The sequence below is a fragment of the Dendropsophus ebraccatus genome, chromosome 15 (genome assembly GCF_027789765.1).
Source record: "Dendropsophus ebraccatus isolate aDenEbr1 chromosome 15, aDenEbr1.pat, whole genome shotgun sequence".
NCBI lineage: Eukaryota > Metazoa > Chordata > Amphibia > Anura > Hylidae > Dendropsophus > Dendropsophus ebraccatus.
In genome coordinates this window covers 3,043,395-3,067,461 of record NC_091468.1, presented here as the reverse complement: position 1 = coordinate 3,067,461, position 24,067 = coordinate 3,043,395, and the positions used below count along the sequence as shown (strand labels likewise).

At 50.8% G+C, this 24,067-nt stretch overlaps 1 protein-coding gene across 1 annotated transcript in view; it reads left to right on the top strand.

The window, feature by feature from the left end:
• Window positions 1-4,543: 4,543 nt before the first annotated feature.
• Window positions 4,544-24,067, top strand: part of LOC138774500 (mucin-like protein) — a 46,615-nt gene continuing 27,091 nt past the window's right edge. The window contains exons 1-10 of the mRNA XM_069955421.1: window positions 4,544-4,556; window positions 5,564-5,743; window positions 6,131-6,737; window positions 7,829-7,939; window positions 8,733-8,941; window positions 9,017-9,092; window positions 12,311-12,598; window positions 14,977-15,222; window positions 16,439-16,591; window positions 20,276-20,451. Of these exons, the coding sequence (XP_069811522.1) occupies window positions 6,200-6,737; window positions 7,829-7,939; window positions 8,733-8,941; window positions 9,017-9,092; window positions 12,311-12,598; window positions 14,977-15,222; window positions 16,439-16,591; window positions 20,276-20,451 (1,797 nt within the window). The 5' untranslated portion in view covers window positions 4,544-4,556; window positions 5,564-5,743; window positions 6,131-6,199. The remainder of the gene's footprint in view (window positions 4,557-5,563; window positions 5,744-6,130; window positions 6,738-7,828; window positions 7,940-8,732; window positions 8,942-9,016; window positions 9,093-12,310; window positions 12,599-14,976; window positions 15,223-16,438; window positions 16,592-20,275; window positions 20,452-24,067) is intronic.

Below are 24,067 nucleotides of genomic sequence, written 5' to 3'. Positions count from 1 at the left end.
CATGTAGTAGACAAGCCTCCTATGTGCCCCCATGTAGTAGACAAGCCCCCTGTGCCCCCATGTAGTAGACAAGCCCCCTATGTGCCCCCATGTAGTAGACAAGCCCCCTCTGTGCCCCCATGTAGTAGACAAGCCCCCTCTGTGCCCCCATGTAGTAGACAAGCCCCCTATGTGCCCCCATGTAGTAGACAAGCCCCCTCTGTGCCCCTATGAAGTAGACAAGCCCCCTCTGTGCCTCCATGTAGTAGACAAGCCCCCTCTATGTCCCCATGTAGTAGACAAGCCCCCTCTGTGCCCCCATGTAGCAGAAAAGCCCCCTATGTGCCCCCATGTAGTAGACAAGCCCCCTATGTGCCCCCATGTAGTAGACAAGCCCCCTATGTGCCCCCATGTAGTAGACAAGCCCCCTCTGTGCCCCCATGTAGTAGACAAGCCCCCCTGTGCCCCCATGTAGTAGACAAGCCCTCTCTGTGCTCCCATGTAGGAGACAAGCCCTCTCTGTGCTCTCATGTAGTAGACAAGCCCCCTCTGTGCCCCTATGTAGTAGACAAGCCCCCTCTGTGCCCCCATGTAGTAGACAAGCCCCATCTGTGCCCCCATGTAGCAGACAAGCCTTCTCTGTGCCCCCATGTACTAGACAAGCCTTCTCTGTGCCCCCATGTAGCAGACAAGCCCCCTATGTGCCCCCATGTAGTAGACAAGCCCTTTCTAAGCCCCCATGTTGTAAACAAGCCCCCTCTGTGCCCCCATGTAGTAGACAAGCCCCCTATGCCCCCATGTAGTAGACAAGCCCCCTCTGTGCCCCCATGTAGTAGACAAGCCCCCTCTGTGCCCCCATGTAGTAGACAAGCCCCCTGTGCCCCCATGTAGTAGACAAGTCTTCTCTGTGCCCCCATGTAGTAGACAAGCCCCCTCTACACCCCCATGTAGGAGACAAGCCCTCTCTGTGCTCTCATGTAGTAGACAAGCCCCCTCTGTGCCCCTATGTAGTAGACAAGCCCCCTCTGTTCCCCCATGTAGTAGACAAGCCACCTCTGTGCCCCCAAGTAGTAGACAAGCCCCCTCTGTGCCTCCATGTAGTAGACAAGCCCCCTCTGTGCCCCGATGTAGTAGACAAGCCCCCTATGTGCCTCCATGTAGTAGACAAGCCCCCTCTGTGCCCCTATGTAGTAGACAAGCCCCTCTGTGCCCCCATGTAGCAGACAAGCCCCCTATGTGCCCCCATGTAGTAGACAAGCCCCCTATGTACCCCCATGTAGTAGACAAGTCCCCTCTGTGTCCCCATGTAGTAGACAAGTCCCCTCTGTGTCCCCATGTAGTAGACAAGCCCCCCTGTGCCCCCATGTAGTAGACAAGCCCCCTCTGTGCCCCCATGTAGTAGACAAGCCTTCTCTGTGCCCCCATGTAGTAGACAAGCCTTTTCTGTGCCCCCATGTAGTAGACAAGCCTTCTCTGTGCCCCCATGTAGTAGACAAGCCCCCCTGTGCCCCTATGTAGTAGACAAGCCCCCTCTGTGCCCCCATGTAGTAGACAAGAACCCTCTATGCCCCTATGTAGTAGACAAGCCCCCTCTGTGCCCCCATGTAGTAGACAAGCCCCCTCTGTGCCCCTATGTAGTAGACAAGCCTTCTCTGTGCCCCCATGTAGTAGACAAGCCCCCTGTGCCCGATGTAGTAGACAAGCCTTCTCTGTGCCCCCATGTAGTAGACAAGCCCCCTCTGTGCCCCCATGTAGTAGACAAGCCCCCTCTGTGCCCCCATGTAGTAGACAAGCCTTCTCTGTGCCCCCATGTAGTAGACAAGCCCCCTCTGTGCCCCCATGTAGTAGACAAGCCTTCTCTGTGCCCCCATGTAGTAGACAAGCCCCCTCTGTGCCCCATGTAGTAGACAAGCCTTCTCTGTGCCCCCATGTAGTAGACAAGCCCCCTCTGTGCCCCCATGTAGTAGACAAGCCCCCTCTGTGCCCCTATGTAGTAGACAAGCCTTCTCTGTGCCCCCATGTACTAGACAAGCCTTCTCTGTGCCCCCATGTAGTAGACAAGCCCCCTCTGTGCCCCTATGTAGTAGACAAGCCTTCTCTGTGCCCCTATGTAGTAGACAAGCCCCCTCTGTGCCCCCATGTAGTAGACAAGAAGCCTCTATGCCCCTATGTAGTAGACAAGCCCCCTCTGTGCCCCCATGTAGTAGACAAGCCCCATCTGTGCCCCCATGTAGCAGACAAGCCCCCTATGTGCCCCCATGTAGTAGACAAGCCCCTTCTAAGCCCCCATGTTGTAAACAAGCCCCCTCTGTGCCCCCATGTAGTAGACAAGCCTCCCTGTGCCCCCATGTAGTAGACAAGCCCCCTCTGTGCCCCCATGTAGCAGACAAGCCTTCTCTGTGCCCCCATGTAGCAGACAAGCCCCCTCTATGCCCCCATGTAGTAGACAAGCCCCCTCTGTGCCCCTATGTAGCAGACAAGCCCCCTATGTGCCCCCATGTAGTAGACAAGCCCCCTATGTGCCCCCATGTAGCAGACAAGCCCCCTCTGTGCCCCCATGTAGTAGACAAGCCCCCTCTGTGCCCCTATGTAGTAGACAAGTCTTCTCTGTGCCCCCATGTAGTAGACAAGCCCCCTCTACGCCCCCATGTAGGAGACAAGCCCTCTCTGTGCTCTCATGTAGTAGACAAGCCCCCTCTGTGCCCCTATGTAGTAGACAAGTCATCTCTGTGCCCCCATGTAGTAGACAAGCCCCCTCTGTGCCCCCATGTAGTAGACAAGCCCCCTCTGTGCCCCCATGTAGTAGACAAGCCACCTCTGTGCCCCCATGTAGTAGACAAGCCCCCTCTGTGCCTCCATGTAGTAGACAAGCCCCCTCTATGCCCCCATGTAGTAGACAAGCCCCTCTGTGCCCCCATGTAGCAGACAAGCCCCCTATGTGCCCCCATGTAGTAGACAAGCCCCCTATGTACCCCCATGTAGTAGACAAGCCCCCTTGTGCCCCCATGTAGTAGACAAGCCCCCTCTGTGCCCCCATGTAGTAGACAAGGCCCCTCTGTGCCCCCATGTAGTAGACAAGAACCCTCTATGCCCCTATGTAGTAGACAAGCCCCCTCTGTGCCTCCATGTAGTAGACAAGCCTTCTCTGTGCCCCCATGTAGTAGACAAGCCCCCCTGTGCCCCCATGTAGTAGACAAGCCTCTGTGCCCCCATGTAGTAGACAAGCCTTCTCTGTGCCCCCATGTAGTAGACAAGCCCCCTCTGTGCCCCCATGTAGTAGACAAGCCCCCTCTGTGCCCCTATGTAGTAGACAAGCCTTCTCTGTGCCCCCATGTAGTAGACAAGCCCCCTGTGCCCAATGTAGTAGACAAGCCTTCTCTGTGCCCCCATGTAGTAGACAAGCCCCCTGTGCCCGATGTAGTAGACAAGCCTTCTCTGTGCCCCCATGTAGTAGACAAGCCCCCTCTGTGCCCCCATGTAGTAGACAAGCCCCCTCTGTGCCCCTATGTAGAAGACAAGCCTTCTCTGTGCCCCCATGTAGTAGACAAGCCTTCTCTGTGCCCCTATGTAGTAGACAAGCCCCTCTGTGCCCCTATGTAGTAGACAAGCCTTCTCTGTGCCCCTATGTAGTAGACAAGCCCCCTCTGTGCCCCTATGTAGTAGACAAGCCCCCTCTGTGCCCCCATGTAGTAGACAAGCCTTCTCTGTGCCCCATGTAGTAGACAAGCCTTCTCTGTGCCCCCATGTAGTAGACAAGCCTTCTCTGTGCCCCCATGTAGTAGACAAGCCTTCTCTGTGCCCCCATGTAGTAGACAAGCCCCCTGTGCCCCATGTAGTAGACAAGCCTTCTCTGTGCCCCCATGTAGTAGACAAGCCCCCCCTGTGCCCCATGTAGTAGACAAGCCCCCTCTGTGCCTCCATGTAGTAGACAAGCCCCCTGTGCCCCATGTAGTAGACAAGCCTTCTCTGTGCCCCCATGTAGTAGACAAGCCTTCTCTGTGCCCCATGTAGTAGACAAGAAGCCTCTATGCCCCCATGTAGTAGACAAGCCTTCTCTGTGCCCCCATGTAGTAGACAAGCCTTCTCTGTGCCCCCATGTAGTAGACAAGCCCCCTCTGTGCCCCCATGTAGTAGACAAGAAGCCTCTATGCCCCCATGTAGTAGACAAGCCTTCTCTGTGCCCCCATGTAGTAGACAAGCCTTCTCTGTGCCCCCATGTAGTAGACAAGCCTTCTCTGTGCCCCCATGTAGTAGACAAGCCTTCTCTGTGCCCCCATGTAGTAGACAAGCCCCCTCTGTGCCCCCATGTAGTAGACAAGCCTCCCCTTGTGAGTATAAATGATTGTTTCCAATCCACCATAAAACAATCAGAAAAGATCAATGAACAATGGTGGAAACGTCTTGTCCAGTTTTCAGATAACGGACTGGTCCAGCTGCAGCCGGTGAGCACCAACGAGAAGTATCTCTTCCCCAATCCCTTTGCGCGGCGTTTCCGAGGAGACGAGAGGGCGGCCATGCTGGCGGTCTTCTGGGATGATGCCGACCTCACGCTGGGGAAAGGAGCCTTGTGGTACCAGGTTTGTGCTGTGTTCTCTCTTAGCTCCTTAGCTGATCACTTAGTTGTCCCCCAGTATTGGAGTGACAGTGCACATGCTCAGAGTATGTCATGGCTGATCCAGGTCTGACCTCACAGATCGACGCTTACAAAGCCTATTATGGGATTTAGTAACTTAAAGGGGGACTCTTAGCTGCCAGGCGTACCCCTCTGCATGCTGCTGGCCTGCTGTCACTTCCTGCTTTGGTTGGGGGGCAGCACCTCCACAGTCATTGGCTGTCAGCAGCACTGTGCTCCTCTGCTCTGCACTCGCAGGGTCTGGGAGCTGATTACTGCAGACAAGGTGGGAGAGAGTCACAGCCCGACCACTGCTGATAACACAGGGAGGTGGTCAGGAACCCAGACAACAGCTGTAAACATTAGACACATCCGAGGGCCTAGCAGGGAAAGACAGCTAATAAGGTCAATACTATAGAGCCAATTGCATCGTTTCTTAAAGGGAAACGCCAGCGATTCATTTCAGACCAACTTTTCAGAACGTTATACAGATTTGTAATTTACATCTATCTAAAAATCTCCAGTACTTATCAGCTGCTGTATGTCCTGCAGGAAGTGGTGTATTCTCTCCAGTCTGACACAGTGCTCTCTGCTGCCACCTCTGTCCATGTCAGGAACTGTCCAGTGCAGGAGAGGTTTTCTATGGGGATTTGCTGCTGCTCTGGACAGTTCCTGACATGGACAGAGGTGGCAGCAGAGAGCACTGTGTCAGACTGGAGAGAATACACCACTTCCTGCAGGACATAAAGCAGCTGATAAGTACTGGAAGACTGGAGATTTTATGTAGAAGTAATTTACAAATCTGTATAACTTTCTGACACCAGTTGGTTTTAAATATTTTTTTCTTTTGGAATTCCCCTTTAAGTTTTAATGACCTCCAGTTTTAGATACGGTTGTAGTGATAAGAACGTCCCTTTAATGGTTAAGAACGTCCCTTAAACTGTGTATCATGTTTTATGTTTTTGGATGAAGGAATATTCTGAGAAAGATCAGAAAAACTTCTACTCACAAATAGTCTTCAACAGAACCAACGATGAGGTGAACGGCTACTTCCAGAAGATTCTCACCGCCAACTTCACTTCCAGATGGATCCTGAAGATCACCTGGGATCAGGTGCTGCCGGTCTCCTTCCAGAAAGTCGCCTACAATGAGGTGCGCTTTTTCTTCAGTTCTTCTAAGCTACTTGTGAGTGGTATATCCCCACAGTACCCTGCAGTAACGTCCTCTTCCTCTGTCCGTTACTTCTTGGTACCATACAGAAGTACCAGTCTTCCAGTACTTATCAGCGGATGTATGTCCTGCAGGAAGTGGTGTATTCTCTTCAGTCTTCCAATACCTATCAGCTGCTGTCTGTCCTGCAGGAAGTGGTGTATTCTCTCCAGTGTGATACAGTGCTCTCTGCTGCCCCCTCTGTCCATGTAGCAGGAGAGGTTCTCTATGGGGATTTGCTGCTGCTCTGACCATATAAGTTGATGAATCTGTTCTATTGTTGCTGACGTTGCTTCTCTGTCTTCTCTTCTATATATACTGTCCCCGCAGACTAACACGTTCCAGTGTGTTCTGACCACTGATGGGACATTGTCCTTTGCACTAATAAAATACTACAACATGTCGTGGTGTGCCGACCAAAGAGTGTATCACCGAGCATTGATCGGATACACCAATGGAGAAGGTATCTACTTCAATGATCCCCATGCACTGAAGAACAATCCGTATGGCCCCGGAGGGGTGTACCGGCCTCACAAGGTTGTGGGAAACACCAATAAGACCGGGGTCTGGGCCTACCGCTTAGATACCCCGGCCAATCCCAACAAGACCAACTACCAGAGTAAGTGCTGGAGCTGGTACTACTCGGAGCCGGACAGCTGGTGGTGGGACGCCGGGCTGCCGCCATGTCCCTGCCTGCAGTCTCAGGCCGCCAAAGATTACACCTATGTGCCGGAGATCCTTCCGTCCATCAGCAGGAACCTCGTCGTCATGTTACGGAGATCGCAGAGTAACGGGACAACCTTTCAGTCCACGCTACCGAACCGCTACGCTGCCGGGCGGAGGTGCGTGTACGATGCAGACGGCTACCTGAGATACGGCCTCACCGACCGATACTTTGTATACGACAACAACGCTAATGGGATTCAGGAACACATAAGTGAGTATATGATAGATGTGGTGTGTGCTCAACCGGTCACTTGCCAGATGGTAACGTGTGATGCCACCTCTGTAATGGTTTAGGCTAGGTTCAAACTGCGTTTTAGCAATCCGGTTTTTTTCATCCGTTTTTTGCAAAAAACGGCTGGAAAAAACTGATGCATTTGTGTACATCCGTTTTGATCCATTTTTCCATTGACTTCCACTGTAAACGGATCCGTTTTTTTTAACAGACACAAAAGTAGTGTCAGCTACGTTTTTGTGTCCGTAAAACAAAATCTGTTTTTCCCATCCGTTTTTTGCGTAAACTTCTGCAGGAACACTATCTCTGTCCTTCTCAGCACACTGACTAAAGACTAAAAGACCTCCCACCAGGAAATAACTACTCTTAAATAGGAGTGACCAGGACTATCCTCCCATTGGTGGGGAAAGTTCTAGAAGAATAAGGCTTGAGTGTGTGATAGGTGGTGTAGTGTGAGGCACCCCAGCTAACAATTAGTCAATAAGAACACTGTTAACCCTTTCAATACATTAGGCTGTGCAAGAGAATAGGGGAGAGTGAGACGCCAAGTGGTGAAGCTGTAAACAGAAGCTTTCAGCCCAGAGTATGGCACTTGACAGAAATACCTTACAGCAAGTGACTCAAAAACATAGTTGCACCCTATTCTGGGACACTACATACCCCCCCACTAAAAAGAAGCCATCCACGGTGTAACACCTGGAGAAAGGTACAAAAGAAGTTGAGCACAGCAAGGGTAACTTTTCTTTAGAATAAGACAACATGAATAATAAAGAACATTATAAATAGGTACAGTAAACACAAATAAAACTTAGATAGATAAGAGATAGATAGGAGATAGATAGATAGATAGGAGATAGATAGGAGATAGATAGATAGATAGGAGATAGATAGATAGATAGGAGATAGATAGATGATAGATAGATAGATAGATAGATAGATAGATAGGAGATAGATAGGAGATAGATAGATAGATAGATAGATAGGAGATAGATAGGAGATAGATAGATAGGAGATAGATAGATACTGTTATACTGTACATTGTGCAGATCCATGTGTTCTTGTCATTACAGATAAGGATTTGCTGCCTTTCCTGTGGTGTTGTAGTAAATCCCCCCTGTGCCATTTATATTACCAGAGAAGACCCCCTGATACCTGCGCTGAGTATTCTCCTCCAGGACTCGGTGAGTTACTCCGACTTTACATGAAAGAAAAGTGAAAACTCAGACAATAATGTAAATAATCTGATATGTGGAGAGCAGCTACAGAGAGTGTCTCCACCTCCAGAGGACCTGTCCTCTATTACACAGAGAGTCTCTCTACCTCCGGAGGACCCGTCCTCTATTACAGGGAGAGTCTCTCTACCTCCGGAGGACCCGTCCTCTATTACGCAGAGAGTCTCTCTACCTCCGGAGGACCCATCCTCTATTACAGGGAGAGTCTCTCTACCTCCGGAGGACCCGTCCTCTATTACAGGGAGAGTCTCTCTACCTCCGGAGGACCCGTCCTCTATTACAGGGAGAGTCTCTCTACCTCCGGAGGACCCGTCCTCTATTACAGGGAGAGTCTCTCTACCTCCGGAGGACCCGTCCTCTATTACAGGGAGAGTCTCTCTACCTCCGGAGGACCCGTCCTCTATTACAGGGAGAGTCTCTCTACCTCCGGAGGACCCGTCCTCTATTACAGGGAGAGTCTCTCTACCTCCGGAGGACATGTCCTCTATTACACAGAGAACCTTCCATTGTACTATTTACTCCACCTCCTTCCATAGACTTTTGCGGCACCATGTAATCTGATCCCTCAGTGATATGCTTGTCTATCTTGTATATAGAGGATGAAACTGATCTATTTTTTCCAGGTCAATGAAAGTTTAGTACAGGAAAGAGAAGCTTGATAAGGGGAGGAGGCATTTTTCTCTGATAAGATATAATACAAAGCTCCTTTTATTCACCGTCTATGTTGTGTCCTTTGTTCCAGGCCTGGTTTATGGGACGTTGCACTTCTTCATGTTTGATGGATTAGAATATACATTTAAAGGTCTGGGAGAATTTGTCCTTGTCCGTCTGTCGTCCGTTCTGGGGGCCAATGTCTTCACCCTCCAGGGTCAGACAGAGAGACGGCAGACGGAGAACACCAGCAGTACGGCCCTGGTACGGGTGGCGGCTTTCTATCAGGGCACCCTAAAGGTGAGTGTCTACCCCGGGGGGCAGAGCTCTGTACCCCTCTCATATCATTAATGCCCCCGCTCTCTTCTCTTACAGATACAGTGGAAAATGTCCGACGACAGAAAAGATTTAAAGATTTTTGTGGATGAAAAAGTGGTTGAATTCCAGAGAGGTAAAACCTGGAGCTGCGAAATGGTGGAAACAGCTACACGGCCGGCAGATTCTATGGGGGAGAAGAATGTTCCTCCTGCTAATGATGCAATATCAGCTGGAGGAACACGTAATACAGTGGCCGTTGATTGGCACTCAAAACAACGGCCATTGTATTACAACGTGTGAACATGGCCTTAGACTGTTCACACGCTGTACAAACAACGGCCGTTCCCATGTGAATGGCCATTGTTTAACACCACCTACAGCCGGAATTAATGATCATGATCAATTATAGCCGAAGGTAGTGTTAAACAATGGCCGATCGCTGTGGAGCGGCCGTTGTTTGTACAGCGTGTGAGCATAACCTTATGACCCTGAATGTTTTTTTACATATCAAAACGAGTTTTCCACTGAGATAGTAAAGTAAAAGTACCTAAAACGTACATTACAAGTCATTGTGAATTTTGAATTTCGAACCCCGACTCCCCTCAGCCAGTGGCCGCTTGTACTTTCTGCTGTACTTCCTGCTAGTACTTCCTGCTGCCATTTCCTGCAAGTACTTCCTGCTGTACTTTCTGCTGTACTTTCTGCTAGTACTTCCTGCTGCCATTTCCTGCAAGTACTTCCTGCTGTACTTTCTGCTGTACTTCCTGCTGTACTTTCTGCTAGTACTTCCTGCTGTACTTTCTGCTGTACTTCCTGCTGTACTTCCTGCTAGTACTTCCTGCTGTACTCCCTGCTAGTACTTCCTGCTGCCATTTCCTGCTAGTACTTCCTGCTGTACTTCCTGCTGCCATTTCCTGCTAGTACTTCCTGCTGTACTTCCTGCTAGTACTTCCTGCTGCCATTTCCTGCTAGTACTTCCTGCTGTACTTCCTGCTAGTACTTCCTGCTTGTACTTCCTGCTGCCATTTCCTGCTAGTACTTCCTGCTGTACTTCCTGCTAGTACTTCCTGCTGCCATTTCCTGCTAGTACTTCCTGCTAGTACTTCCTGCTGCCATTTCCTGCTAGTACTTCCTGCTAGTACTTCCTGCTGCCATTTCCTGCTAGTACTTCCTGCTGTACTTTCTGCTGTACTTCCTGCTAGTACTTCCTGCTGTACTTTCTGCTGTACTTCCTGCTGTACTTCCTGCTAGTACTTCCTGCTGTACTCTCTGCTGTACTTTCTGCTAGTACTTCCTGCTGCCATTTCCTGCTAGTACTTCCTGCTGTACTTCCTGCTTGTACTTCCTGCTGCCATTTCCTGCTAGTACTTCCTGCTGTACTTCCTGCTGCCATTTCCTGCTAGTACTTCCTGCTAGTACTTCCTGCTGCCATTTCCTGCTAGTACTTCCTGCTGCCATTTCCTGCTAGTACTTCCTGCTGTACTTTCTGCTGTACTTCCTGCTGTACTTTCTGCTAGTACTTCCTGCTGTACTTTCTGCTGTACTTCCTGCTGTACTTCCTGCTGTACTTCCTGCTAGTACTTCCTGCTGTACTCTCTGCTGTACTTCCTGCTAGTACTTCCTGCTGCCATTTCCTGCTAGTACTTCCTGCTGTACTTCCTGCTTGTACTTCCTGCTGCCATTTCCTGCTAGTACTTCCTGCTAGTACTTCCTGCTGCCATTTCCTGCTAGTACTTCCTGCTGTACTTCCTGCTAGTACTTCCTGCTGCCATTTCCTGCTAGTACTTTCTGCTGTACTTTCTGCTTGTACTTCCTGCTAGTACTTCCTGCTGTACTCTCTGCTGTACTTTCTGCTAGTACTTCCTGCTGCCATTTCCTGCTAGTACTTCCTGCTGTACTTCCTGCTTGTACTTCCTGCTGCCATTTCCTGCTAGTACTTCCTGCTGTACTTCCTGCTGCCATTTCCTGCTAGTACTTCCTGCTAGTACTTCCTGCTGCCATTTCCTGCTAGTACTTCCTGCTGCCATTTCCTGCTAGTACTTCCTGCTGTACTTTCTGCTGTACTTCCTGCTGTACTTTCTGCTAGTACTTCCTGCTGTACTTTCTGCTGTACTTCCTGCTGTACTTCCTGCTGTACTTCCTGCTAGTACTTCCTGCTGTACTCTCTGCTGTACTTCCTGCTAGTACTTCCTGCTGCCATTTCCTGCTAGTACTTCCTGCTGTACTTCCTGCTTGTACTTCCTGCTGCCATTTCCTGCTAGTACTTCCTGCTAGTACTTCCTGCTGCCATTTCCTGCTAGTACTTCCTGCTGTACTTCCTGCTAGTACTTCCTGCTGCCATTTCCTGCTAGTACTTCCTGCTGTACTTTCTGCTTGTACTTCCTGCTAGTACTTCCTGCTGTACTTTCTGCTGTACTTCCTGCTAGTACTTCCTGCTGTACTTTCTGCTAGTACTTCCTGCTGTACTTTCTGCTTGTACTTCCTGCTGTACTTTCTGCTTGTACTTCCTGCTAGTACTTCCTGCTGTACTTTCTGCTTGTACTTTCTGCTGTACTTCCTGCTGTACTTCCTGCTGTACTTTCTGCTTGTACTTTCTGCTGTACTTCCTGCTAGTACTTCCTGCTGTACTTCCTGCTGTACTTTCTGCTGTACTTCCTGCTGTACTTTCTGCTTGTACTTTCTGCTGTAGTTCCTGCTGGCACTTCCTGCTGGCACTGATGGATCCCAGGCAGCTGCCTATCCCATATCTCCACTCTGAGACTGCTGCTTCATTATAGCAGATAAAGGGAGTTCATTTATTTTTAAAGGGGAACTCCAGTGAATAAAAACTGTGATTTAAAATCAAATTGTGCCACAAAGGTATAAAGATTTGAAAATTACTTTTGTTTAAAAATCTCCAGTCTTCCAGTACTTATCAGCTGCTGTATGTCCTGCAGGAAGTGGTGTATACTCTCCAGTCTGACACAGTGCTCTCTGCTGCCACCTCTGTCCATGTCAGGAACTGTCCCGAGCAGCAGCAAATCCCCATAGAAAACCTCTCCTGCTCTGGACAGTTCCTGACATGGACAGAGGTGGCAGCAGAGAGCACTGTGTCACAATAGAGAGAATACATCACTTCCTGCAGGACATACAGCAGCTGATAAGTACTGGAAGACTGGAGGTTTTTAAATAGAAGTAATTTAAAAATCTACATAACTTTATTACTCTAGTTGATTTGATTCCCCCCGGTGTTCCCCTTTAACAATACATTCTGCTTCTTTGAGATGCCTGCAGTTTATGGAGCTTTATTGCTTTTCTATCTGTGCTTTATGCCGTTACCTTCTTTCATGCTGTTTTCCTATTTCTTTGTAGACATAATGTACTTCAGCCAGAACAGCTTTGCGTTGCTGAGGTTGGAGGAGCGGAGGACGGCGGTGGTGTACGGCTCTGGGCTGCAGGTGTCTGTGGGGATGAGCGAGGGGGCAATTCTACAGGTGCTGGTCAATCTACCCCAGACCTTCCTCTACAAAACCCTCGGCCTGCTGGGACTGTGGAGCGCCAAGACCTCCGACGACTTCACACAGTCTAATGGATATGTATTGGCTTACCAAGAAGGCAACGTCCCGGCCGAAGACGTCCTCTACAGTTTCGGCCTCTCGTGTAAGTTTCAAGCATAAGCGGCTAACATAGCTGTGTGGGGGTCACTGTGGGGGTCACTATGGCGTCTGCGCTGATCAATAGAATCATCGGACACTTCATGGGGACTTGTCATTACGGCTCCGCACAAATTACAGGTTTTTATTCTATAAAGCGTTTAAATTTACAAGAAAAAAGAGAAAAATAAACGCAGTATCCAGTGTCTGTAATGTGGAGTCATGGAGCCTCAGAGGAGCTTCCCGCGATCATCGTATTATACGTCCAGCCATTACCGTTCATTATCAGCCAATATTGCAATAGTATCATCCCTAGTATCATCCGTAATATCCTCCATAGTATCGTCCGTAATATCCTCCATAGTATCGTCCGTAGTATCCTCCATAGTATCCTCCATAGTATCGTCCGTAGTATCCTCCATAGTATCGTCCGTAGTATCCTCCATAGTATCGTCCGTAGTATCCTCCATAGTATCCTCCATAGTATCGTCCGTAATATCCTCCATAGTATCGTCCGTAGTATCCTCCATAGTATCGTCCGTAGTATCCTCCATAGTATCGTCCGTAGTATCCTCCATAGTATCCTCCATAGTATCGTCCGTAGTATCCTCCATAGTATCGTCCGTAGTATCATCCGTAGTATCCTCTGTAGTATCGTCCGTAGTATCCTCCATAGTATCCTCCATAGTATCGTCCGTAGTATCATCCGTAGTATCATCCCTAGTATCATCTGTAGTATCATCCGTAGTATCATCCGTAGTATCCTCTGTAGTATCATCCGTAGTATCCTCCATAGTATCCTCCATAGTATCGTCCGTAGTATCCTCCATAGTATCCTCCATAGTATCGTCCGTAGTATCATCCGTAGTATCATCCCTAGTATCATCTGTAGTATCATCCGTAGTATCATCCGTAGTATCCTCTGTAGTATCATCCGTAGTATCGTCCATAGTATCGTCCATAGTATCATCCGTAGTATCGTCCATAGTATCGTCCGTAGTATCATCCGTAGTATCGTCTGTAGTATCATCCTTAGTATCATCCGTAATATCACCCATAGTATAATCCGTAGTATCATCTGTAGTATCCTCCGTAATATTATCCGTAATATCATCCGTAGTATCCTCTGTAGAATCATCTGTATTATCAAATGTAATATTATCTCTAGTGTCATCCGTAATATTATCTCTAGTGTCATCCGTAATATCATCCGTAGAATCATCTGTAGTATCATCCGTAGTATCATCTGTATGGTCTGTATTTTCCGCAGAATTTGGGGACGTGTGACACATAGAAACCAGTGGGATATAAGTTTGTTCATAGTTGTGAATCCACAATTACAAACAAATTTTTCCTCCATAGAAGTGATGTATTGTCCTGCAGCGGCCACTAGAGGGAGCTCAGTGCCTGGGAATTCCTATAGCTTGCTATATACCATGTAATATATGATGGGGAAATATGAATTCAGCCCTGTATATAGGGAAACCTGGCAACACATCGCTGGCCGTTCTCTAAAGGTATTGGGAAAGAATATGGTGCCCTGAGCGTTATATTCAGCTATACAAGTTACATTGCTGCGCTATTCATCCTATTTACATCGGATTCTAAACCTGATTGATTAGTATTGATTAGTATTGGTTAGTATGGCCTCACGTTCACACGCTGTAAAGGATTTCCATTGACGTCTATAGAAAACAACGGCCGTTAATTTACACAGTGCATAGAATAATGGCCGTGGTTTTGAGTGGCCCTCACATTATTGTTCAAGACATTTATTTGTGGACGTTAGTGAACAGCGGACGTTATTTTAAATTGTCCACACACAGGTTTTTCACCGTCTTTTCAACAAAATTCAAAGAATCTTTAAAAATAGCCGTTCCCAAAAGGGATGAGCACGGCCGACGTTCAACCTAAACTTACAAAGTATGTTAATTAACGGCCATTAAAAATCGTTGTGTGATCAGGGCCTTAATCTCTGTTGGTCTTTCCTGCCCCCTTGTATAATACTGTGCAGGATCATCAGACGGCCAGGTGGTCCACACTGTGTAACAACGACCGATCTCTTTTATAATAACGGCCATTATTAGCGCAATGACGGCCATTACTGATGAAAGACGTCCGTCATTCTTACATAGTGTGAGCTGACGGCCATTACTGATGACAGACGTCCGTCATTCTTACATAGTGTGAGCCGACGGCCATTACTGATGACAGACGTCCGTCATTCTTACATAGTGTGAGCCGACGGCCATTACTGATGAAAGACGTCCGTCATTCTTACATAGTGTGAGCCGACGGCCATTACTGATGAAAGACATCCGTCATTCTTACATAGTGTGGTCCGAGCTGATCTGGTTTCATATGGGAATTTCCTCTGATTTGCAGGGATCGTTCCATCTCCAGAAAGTCTCTTTGGATCCAGACAGAACGCGGAGACGTGGAAATCCTTCACACCGACCTTCACCTCGGCCGTCCTGACATCGCTGTCACCATCACTGCTACGTGCCGCCAATGCGACCTGCGCCGGCCTGCTGCAGTGCCTGCACGACCTCCTCCTGGCCAATAGTAGCGCTGTGGGGCTCCAGACCAGAAAGGACTTCAATGACTTCAAACAGTTGGTGACTCTCTATGGTAAGACACGGGGCCACATCCGTAGACAAGGGGCCACATCCGGACACTGGGCCACATCCGGACACTGGGCCACATCCGGACACGGGGCCACATCCGGACACGGGGCCACAACCGTAGACACGGGGCCACATCCACACACGGGGTTACATCCACACACGGGGCCACATCCGGACACTGGGCCACATCCGGACACGGGGCCACAACCGTAGACACGGGGCCACATCCACACACGGGGTTACATCCACACACGGGGCCACATCCGGACACTGGGCCACATCCGGACACGGGGCCACAACCGTAGACACGGGGCCACATCCACACACGGGGTTACATCCACACACGGGGTTACATCCGGACACGGGGCCACATCCAGACACGGGGCCACATCCACACACGGGGCCACATCCGGACACGGGGCCACATCCAGACACGGGGCCACATCCACACACGGGGCCACATCCGTAGACACAGGGCCACATCCAGACACGGGGCCACATCCGTAGACACGGGGCCACATCCAGACACTGGGCCACATCCGGACACTGGGCCACATCCACACACGGGGTTACATCCACACACGGGGTTACATCCGGACACGGGGCCACATCCGGACACGGGGCCACATCCAGACACGGGGCCACATCCGTAGACACGGGGCCACATCCAGACACTGGGCCACATCCGGACACTGGGCCACATCCACACACGGGGTTACATCCACACACGGGGTTACATCCGGACACGGGGCCACATCCGGACATAGGGCCACATCCAGACACGGGGCCACATCCGTAGACACGGGGCAAGATGGCCGCCCCCATAACAAGGCACAAAGAGGAAAATGCTGAAAATTACAGTCAGAAAATAAAAACAGATTAGAATAAAAGAACCAGAAGTAGGTGACACATTCCCATTAGGGTCGGGTTCACACACAGTAAGACAGCGGCCGTTCTGTGACCCGGCCGCTGTCAGTGAGGTTCATCCCGGCTGATACTGCAGAAGCATCCTTGTGCGCCTCATCCCAATTCACCATAGCACACAATGGAGTGAGCGACCGGAGCCGCAGCCGCACTCTTCATTGTGTGACCTCTCAGTCTTGTTCAATAAACAACGGCCGTGATTAATAGAAACTAAACGTTGTGTGAACATATCCTCAAGTTGTGATCAGATTCTATACAAATGAGATGACAATAATGTGTGTATATGTTCCCTGCAGGGAATGGCGCCCCCCGACTGCTGGGACCGCTGCTGCTACCGCTTAAAGCCAACACCACCTTCAAGACGACGTTTGAGGCAACGGACGGGAACAATGACAGCGTCTCCTTCTCGCTGGTGAAGCCGATCCCAGCCGGAGCCTCCATCACCTTGTGTAAGTCGTCACTCCGATACACAGAGCCGGGGTAACAATGGGGCAAATGTCAGAGCCGGGCGCAGCGTTCAGCTTCCAGGTACAGAGCCGGGCGCAGCGGTCAGCTTCCAGGTACAGAGCCGGGCGCAGCGGTCAGCTTCCAGGTACAGAGGTCAGCGGTCAGCTTCCAGGTACAGAGCCGGGCGCAGCGGTCAGCTTCCAGGTACAGAGCCGGGCGTAGCGGTCAGCTTCCAGGTACAGAGCCGGGCGCAGCGGTCAGCTTCCAGGTACAGAGCCGGGCGCAGCGGTCAGCTTCCAGGTACAGAGCCGGGCGCAGCGGTCAGCTTCCAGGTACAGAGGTCAGCGGTCAGCTTCCAGGTACAGAGCCGGGCGTAGCGGTCAGCTTCCAGGTACAGAGCCGGGCGCAGCGGTCAGCTTCCAGGTACAGAGCCGGGCGCAGCGGTCAGCTTCCAGGTACAGAGCCGGGCGCAGCGGTCAGCTTCCAGGTACAGAGGTCAGCGGTCAGCTTCCAGGTACAGAGCCGGGCGTAGCGGTCAGCTTCCAGGTACAGAGCCGGGCGCAGCGGTCAGCTTCCAGGTACAGAGCCGGGCGCAGCGGTCAGCTTCCAGGTACAGAGCCGGGCGCAGCGGTCAGCTTCCAGGTACAGAGCCGGGCGCAGCGGTCAGCTTCCAGGTACAGGGCGCAGCGGTCAGCTTCCAGGTACAGAGGGCAGCGGTCAGCTTCCAGGTACAGGCCGCAGCGGTCAGCTTCCAGGTACAGAACCGGGTGCAGCGGTCAGCTTCCAGGTACAGAACCGGGTGCAGCGGTCAGCTTCCAGTACAGAGCCGGGCAGAGCGGTCAGCTTCCAGGTACAGAGGGCAGCGGTCAGCGTCCAGTACAGAGCCAGGCGCAGCGGTCAGCTTCCAGTACAGAGCCGGGCGCAGCGGTCAGCGTCCAGTACAGAGCCGGGCGCAGCGGTCAGCTTCCAGGTACAGAGCCGGGCGCAGCGGTAAGCTTCCAGTACAGAGCCGGGCGCAGCGGTCAGCTTCCAGGTACAGAGGGCGCAGCGGTCAGCTTCCAGTACAGAGCTGGGCGCAGCGGTCAGCTTCCAGGTACAGAGGGCGCAGCGGTCAGCTTCCAGGTACAGAGGGCGCAGTGGTCAGCTTCCAGTACAGAGCTGGGCGCAGCGGTCAGCTTCCAGGTACAAAGCGCAGCGGTCAGCTTCCAGGTACAGAGCCAGGCGCAGCGGTCAGCTTTCAGTACAGAGCCAGGCGCAGCGGTCAGCTTCCAGTACAGAGCCGGGCGCAGCGGTCAGCTTCCAGGTACAGAGCCGGGCGCAGCGGTCAGCTTCCAGGTACAGAGCCGGGCGCAGCGGTCAGCTTCCAGTACAGAGCCGGGCGCATCGGTCAGCTTCCAGTACAGAGCCAGGCGCAGCGGTCAGCTTCCAGGTACAGAGGGCGCAGCGGTCAGCTTCCAGGTACAGAGGGCGCAGCGGTCAGCTTCCAGGTACAGAGGACAGCGGTCAGCTTCCAGTACAGAGCCGGGCGCAGCGGTCAGCTTCCAGGTACAGAGGGCGCAGCGGTCAGCTTCCAGGTACAGAGGGCAGCGGTCAGCTTCCAGTACAGAGCCGGGCGCAGCGGTCAGCTTCCAGTACAGAGCCGGGCGCAGCGGTCAGCTTCCAGTACAGAGCCGGGCGCAGCGGTCAGCTTCCAGTACAGAGCCGGGCGCAGCGGTCAGCTTCCAGTACAGAGCCGGGCGCAGCGGTCAGCTTCCAGTACAGAGCCGGGCGCAGCGGTCAGCTTCCAGGTACAGAGGGCGCAGCGGTCAGCTTCCAGGTACAGAGGGCGCAGCGGTCAGCTTCCAGGTACAGAGGGCGCAGCGGTCAGCTTCCAGGTACAGAGGGCGCAGCGGTCAGCTTCCAGGTACAGAGGGCGCAGCGGTCAGCTTCCAGTACAGAGCCGGGCGCAGCGGTCAGCTTCCAGTACAGAGCCGGGCGCAGCGGTCAGCTTCCAGGTACAGAGGGCGCAGCGGTCAGCTTCCAGGTACAGAGGGCGCAGCGGTCAGCTTCCAGGTACAGAGGGCGCAGCGGTCAGCTTCCAGGTACAGAGGGCGCAGCGGTCAGCTTCCAGGTACAGAGGGCGCAGCGGTCAGCTTCCAGTACAGAGCTGTGACATTCATTACATGTTACTTCCTGATTAATTTAAAGTGTCCGACAACAAAACCTCAGGGTCTGGGGGTAAAACTGCTGCATTCGGCTCTGTCATTACCAGAACTAGGAGCTCGGAGGCGCAGAGTGCCCGGCCATTCAGTCCCGGCACCTTACATGGTCCCCTTCTTTTCAGTAAAATCCAACAAATCAGCAGTACAAGCGATAGAAGAAGCTTTGTGATGCGTCTTATTAGAGAGAACGTCTCTTTCTCAATGCATCTGTCTCCTTCCCTCCAAACCTCCCAAACCCGTTCACTGCTACCAAAAACTTTCCAGAAGGATCAGCTCACTGAAGTGTCAGGTTACAGCTGTCCATAGACGTCTATGAAGGGGGAGGGGGAGGGGAGAGCTGCACAGTGATGCATCAGCCCTGAATAAGAGACCCACACGCCTCTGAATAGGTCACCCCAGTGCTGGGATCACAGCTTACACTGCTCACTACTGCTCTATATTGTCTCCAGTGCTCTAGCTGCTTCTATGAGTGTGCTATAGAGATATAGGGGAGGAAGGATCTCCTGTTCTGTGTGCGCAGTGTGTGGGAGACATCATAGCAGCTAGTCTGCAACCACTAGCACAGAGACAACTGAAAATTACTGTGGAGGGGAAAAAACTGCAGAACATTTTCATATGCATGTTATATAATGGCCAAAAATAGTGCTACTTCTCATGTAGATACAGCTTGAAAATGCCTCTGACCACTTAAAGGGTATTCATGCTGAATCATCCCCCCTGCTGGAGACTTAACAATTCCATGCATGCCTGTTATATCTCCTTCCCTCAGTTCTGAGCTGCTGCTTTCTGCTGAAGACACAAAAGCTGTGAGATGTTCTGGCTGTATCTGCACTCTGTGATGCTGGGAGGTTCATCTGAGGTCAAGCTGCTGGCGACCTCCATGTGATTATCCTTCCCAGCATCACAGAGTGCAGATACAGCCAGGGGGAAGGAAGGGGAGACAGACAGAAAGGATCACACAGATTTTTGTGTCTTCAGCAGAAAGCAGCAGATGAGGACTGGGGGAAGGAGACTGAATAGATAATAACAAGTATGGAAGGAATTGTTAGTCTCCAGGAGGGGGATGATTCAGCATGTATTATACCTGAGCAGAATACCCCTTTAAGTCATGTAAGGTCTGAAACATTTGGGTCAGCACTGAGCGCAGCTTTCCCGGTGTTCTCCTCTCTCCTGATGGTATATACATAGCAGTGTATTTACTCTTAGTTCCTCCAGACATGAATCTCTAGACGTACTGAAAGAAATGCAGGGATGCTAAATGCTTCTGATGCAGCTGCTGCCATTACAGAGCTGCGACCTCCTTTACTCCATGCATGCCGCATTGCTGGGTACGTGAACCCGCTCTAACACATCCTCATGGCCCCCTCCTCAAATACAGACATTGTCCTTAGGTCCCTTAGTCCCCTCCTTGTTGATGGACTCTGCGGGTGTATGACGTTCCCATGACAATACCGCGTACATTGGCTGATAGACCTCTCTCCACAGCCGGTCAGTTTACATGGACCGTCCAGGATGCGGCTCCTGTGCAGCTGATACTACAAGTGAACGATCAGCTCTCTGGATCAGTATTCATCCCAACGCTGCAGATCTGCAAATGCGCCAATGGTGGAACATGCGACAACAGCGTCATCATTGAAAGCTATTTCGAAAGCAAATATCAGGTAGGATCATTAGTATCATGGTTTTCATAAAGTGACTGCAAGGATGCAAAGAGATCTCCAGAGAAGGGGAGAGACTGCTTATTACTGTCCCTACCTTCCTGACCGCCGTATATACAGGGTGTATACAGTGCCATATGACTGCTGCGCATACAGCTTTGCAGGAAATAATACCGCTCCCTGACCTGGTGACTATGTGACCGCTGGGTACTGAATATCTGCAGGAAATAATACCGCTCCCTGACCTGGTGACTATGTGACCGCCGGGTACTGAATATCTGCAGGAAATAATACCGCTCCCTAACCTGGTGACTATGTGACCGCCGGGTACTGAATATCTGCAGGAAATAATACCGCTCCCTGACCTGGTGACTATGTGACCGCCGGGTGCTGAATATCTGCAGGAAATAATACCGCTCCCTGACCTGGTGACTATGTGACCCCCGGGTACTGAATATCTGCAGGAAATAATACCGCTCCCTGACCTGGTGACTATGTGACCGCCGGGGACTGAATATCTGCAGGAAATAATACCCCTCCCTGACCTGGTGACTATGTGACCGCCGGGTGCTGAATATCTGCAGGAAATAATACCGCTCCCTGACCTGGTGACTATGTGACCGCCGGGTACTGAATATCTGCAGGAAATAATACCGCTCCCTGACCTGGTGACTATGAGACCGCCGGGTGCTGAATATCTGCAGGAAATAATACCGCTCCCTGACCTGGTGACTATGTGACCGCCAGGTGCTGAATATCTGCAGGAAATAATACCGCTCCCTGACCTGGTGACTATGTGACCGCCGGGTGCTGAATATCTGCAGGAAATAATACCGCTCCCTGACCTGGTGACTATGTGACCCCCGGGTACTGAATATCTGCAGGAAATAATAACGCTCCCTGACCTGGTGACTATGTGACCGCCAGGTACTGAATATCTGCAGGAAATAATACCGCTCCCTGACCTGGTGACTATGTGACCGCCGGGTACTGAATATCTGCAGGAAATAATACCGCTCCCTGACCTGGTGACTATGTGACTGCCGGGGACTGAATATCTGCAGGAAATAATACCGCTCCCTGACCTGGTGACTATGTGACCGCCAGGTGCTGAATATCTGCAGGAAATAATACCGCTCCCTGACCTGGTGACTATGTGACCGCCGGGGACTGAATATCTGCAGGAAATAATACCCCTCCCTGACCTGGTGACTATGTGACCGCCGGGTGCTGAATATCTGCAGGAAATAATACCGCTCCCTGACCTGGTGACTATGTGACTGCCGGGGACTGAATATCTGCAGGAAATAATACCCCTCCCTGACCTGGTGACTATGTGACCGCCAGGTGCTGAATATCTGCAGGAAATAATACCGCTCCCTGACCTGGTGACTATGTGACCGCCGGGTGCTGAATATCTGCAGGAAATAATACCGCTCCCTGACCTGGTGACTATGAGACCGCCGGGTGCTGAATATCTGCAGGAAATAATACCGCTCCCTGACCTGGTGACTATGTGACCGCCAGGTGCTGAATATCTGCAGGAAATAATACCGCTCCCTGACCTGGTGACTATGTGACCGCCGGGTGCTGAATATCTGCAGGAAATAATACCGCTCCCTGACCTGGTGACTATGTGACCGTCGGGTACTGAATATCTACAGGAAATAATACCGCTCCCTGACCTGGTGACTATGAGACCGCCGGGTACTGAATATCTGCAGGAAATAATACCGCTCCCTGACCTGGTGACTATGTGACCGCCGGGTGCTGAATATCTGCAGGAAATAATACCGCTCCCTGACCTGGTGACTATGTGACTGCCGGGGACTGAATATCTGCAGGAAATAATACCCCTCCCTGACCTGGTGACTATGTGACCGCCAGGTGCTGAATATCTGCAGGAAATAATACCGCTCCCTGACCTGGTGACTATGTGACCGCCGGGTGCTGAATATCTGCAGGAAATAATACCGCTCCCTGACCTGGTGACTATGAGACCGCCGGGTGCTGAATATCTGCAGGAAATAATACCGCTCCCTGACCTGGTGACTATGTGACCGCCAGGTGCTGAATATCTGCAGGAAATAATACCGCTCCCTGACCTGGTGACTATGTGACCGCCGGGTGCTGAATATCTGCAGGAAATAATACCGCTCCCTGACCTGGTGACTATGTGACCGTCGGGTACTGAATATCTACAGGAAATAATACCGCTCCCTGACCTGGTGACTATGAGACCGCCGGGTACTGAATATCTGCAGGAAATAATACCGCTCCCTGACCTGGTGACTATGTGACCGCCAGGTGCTGAATATCTGCAGGAAATAATACCGCTCCCTGACCTGGTGACTATGTGACCGCCGGGTGCTGAATATCTGCAGGAAATAATACCGCTCCCTGACCTGGTGACTATGTGACCCCCGGGTACTGAATATCTGCAGGAAATAATACCGCTCCCTGACCTGGTGACTATGTGACCGCCGGGTGCTGAATATCTGCAGGAAATAATACCGCTCCCTGACCTGGTGACTATGAGACCGCCGGGTGCTGAATATCTGCAGGAAATAATACCGCTCCCTGACCTGGTGACTATGTGACCGCCAGGTGCTGAATATCTGCAGGAAATAATACCGCTCCCTAACCTGGTGACTATGTGACCGCCGGGTGCTGAATATCTGCAGGAAATAATACCGCTCCCTGACCTGGTGACTATGAGACCGCCGGGGACTGAATATCTGCAGGAAATAATACCGCTCCCTGACCTGGTGACTATGTGACCGCCGGGTACTGAATACCTGCCGGCCCAGACCAGCTCAGCAGTGAGAATTATGAGAAATATGGAAAATGTAAAAAAAAATCGAAAATAATGAAAAAACATTTTTTATCTTTTATATTTTTTGCTGATCTCACAAAAACAAAAATTAAAAAAAAAAATTAAATATAAAGCCCTGAGTATCACAGCAAAGATGCAGAAATTATGAAAAACCAAACGAGAAGAAACTTTATAGATTTAAAATTTGTATCTTCATGAAAGCGGGAATTGGTCTGTTCTAGACTAATGGTCTGTTCTAGATCATTGGCATGTTCTAGATCACTGGCATGGTCTAGATTAGTTGTTTGTTCTAGATTAATGATCTGTTATAGATTAGTGGTCTGTTCTAGATCACTGGCATGCTCTAGATTAGTGGTCTGTTCTAGATCACTGACATGCTCTAGATTAATGGTCTGTTCTAGATTAGTGGTCTGTTCTAGATCACTTGCATGTTCCAGATTAGTGGTCCGTTCTAGATTAATGGTCTGTTCTATATTAGTGGCATATTCTAGATTAATGGTTTGTTCTAGATTAGTGGTCCGCTTTAGATTAATGGTCTGTTGTAGATTAATGGTCTGTTCTAGATGTGGTTAAAGGGGTATTCCCATCTGAGAATGCTGATTGGTGGGGGTCCGACCACTGGGACCCACATTGATCCCAAAAACAGAGACCACATTGGAGTGAATAGTCGGTGGCCCATACAGAAGAGCTGGCCCTGCAGAGGGCACTCCGCTCATTCTGGGGACAGTCCTCAGGATTGACAAAGGTTCCGGGGGTCCGATCCATCATGTGAATAGGGGACAA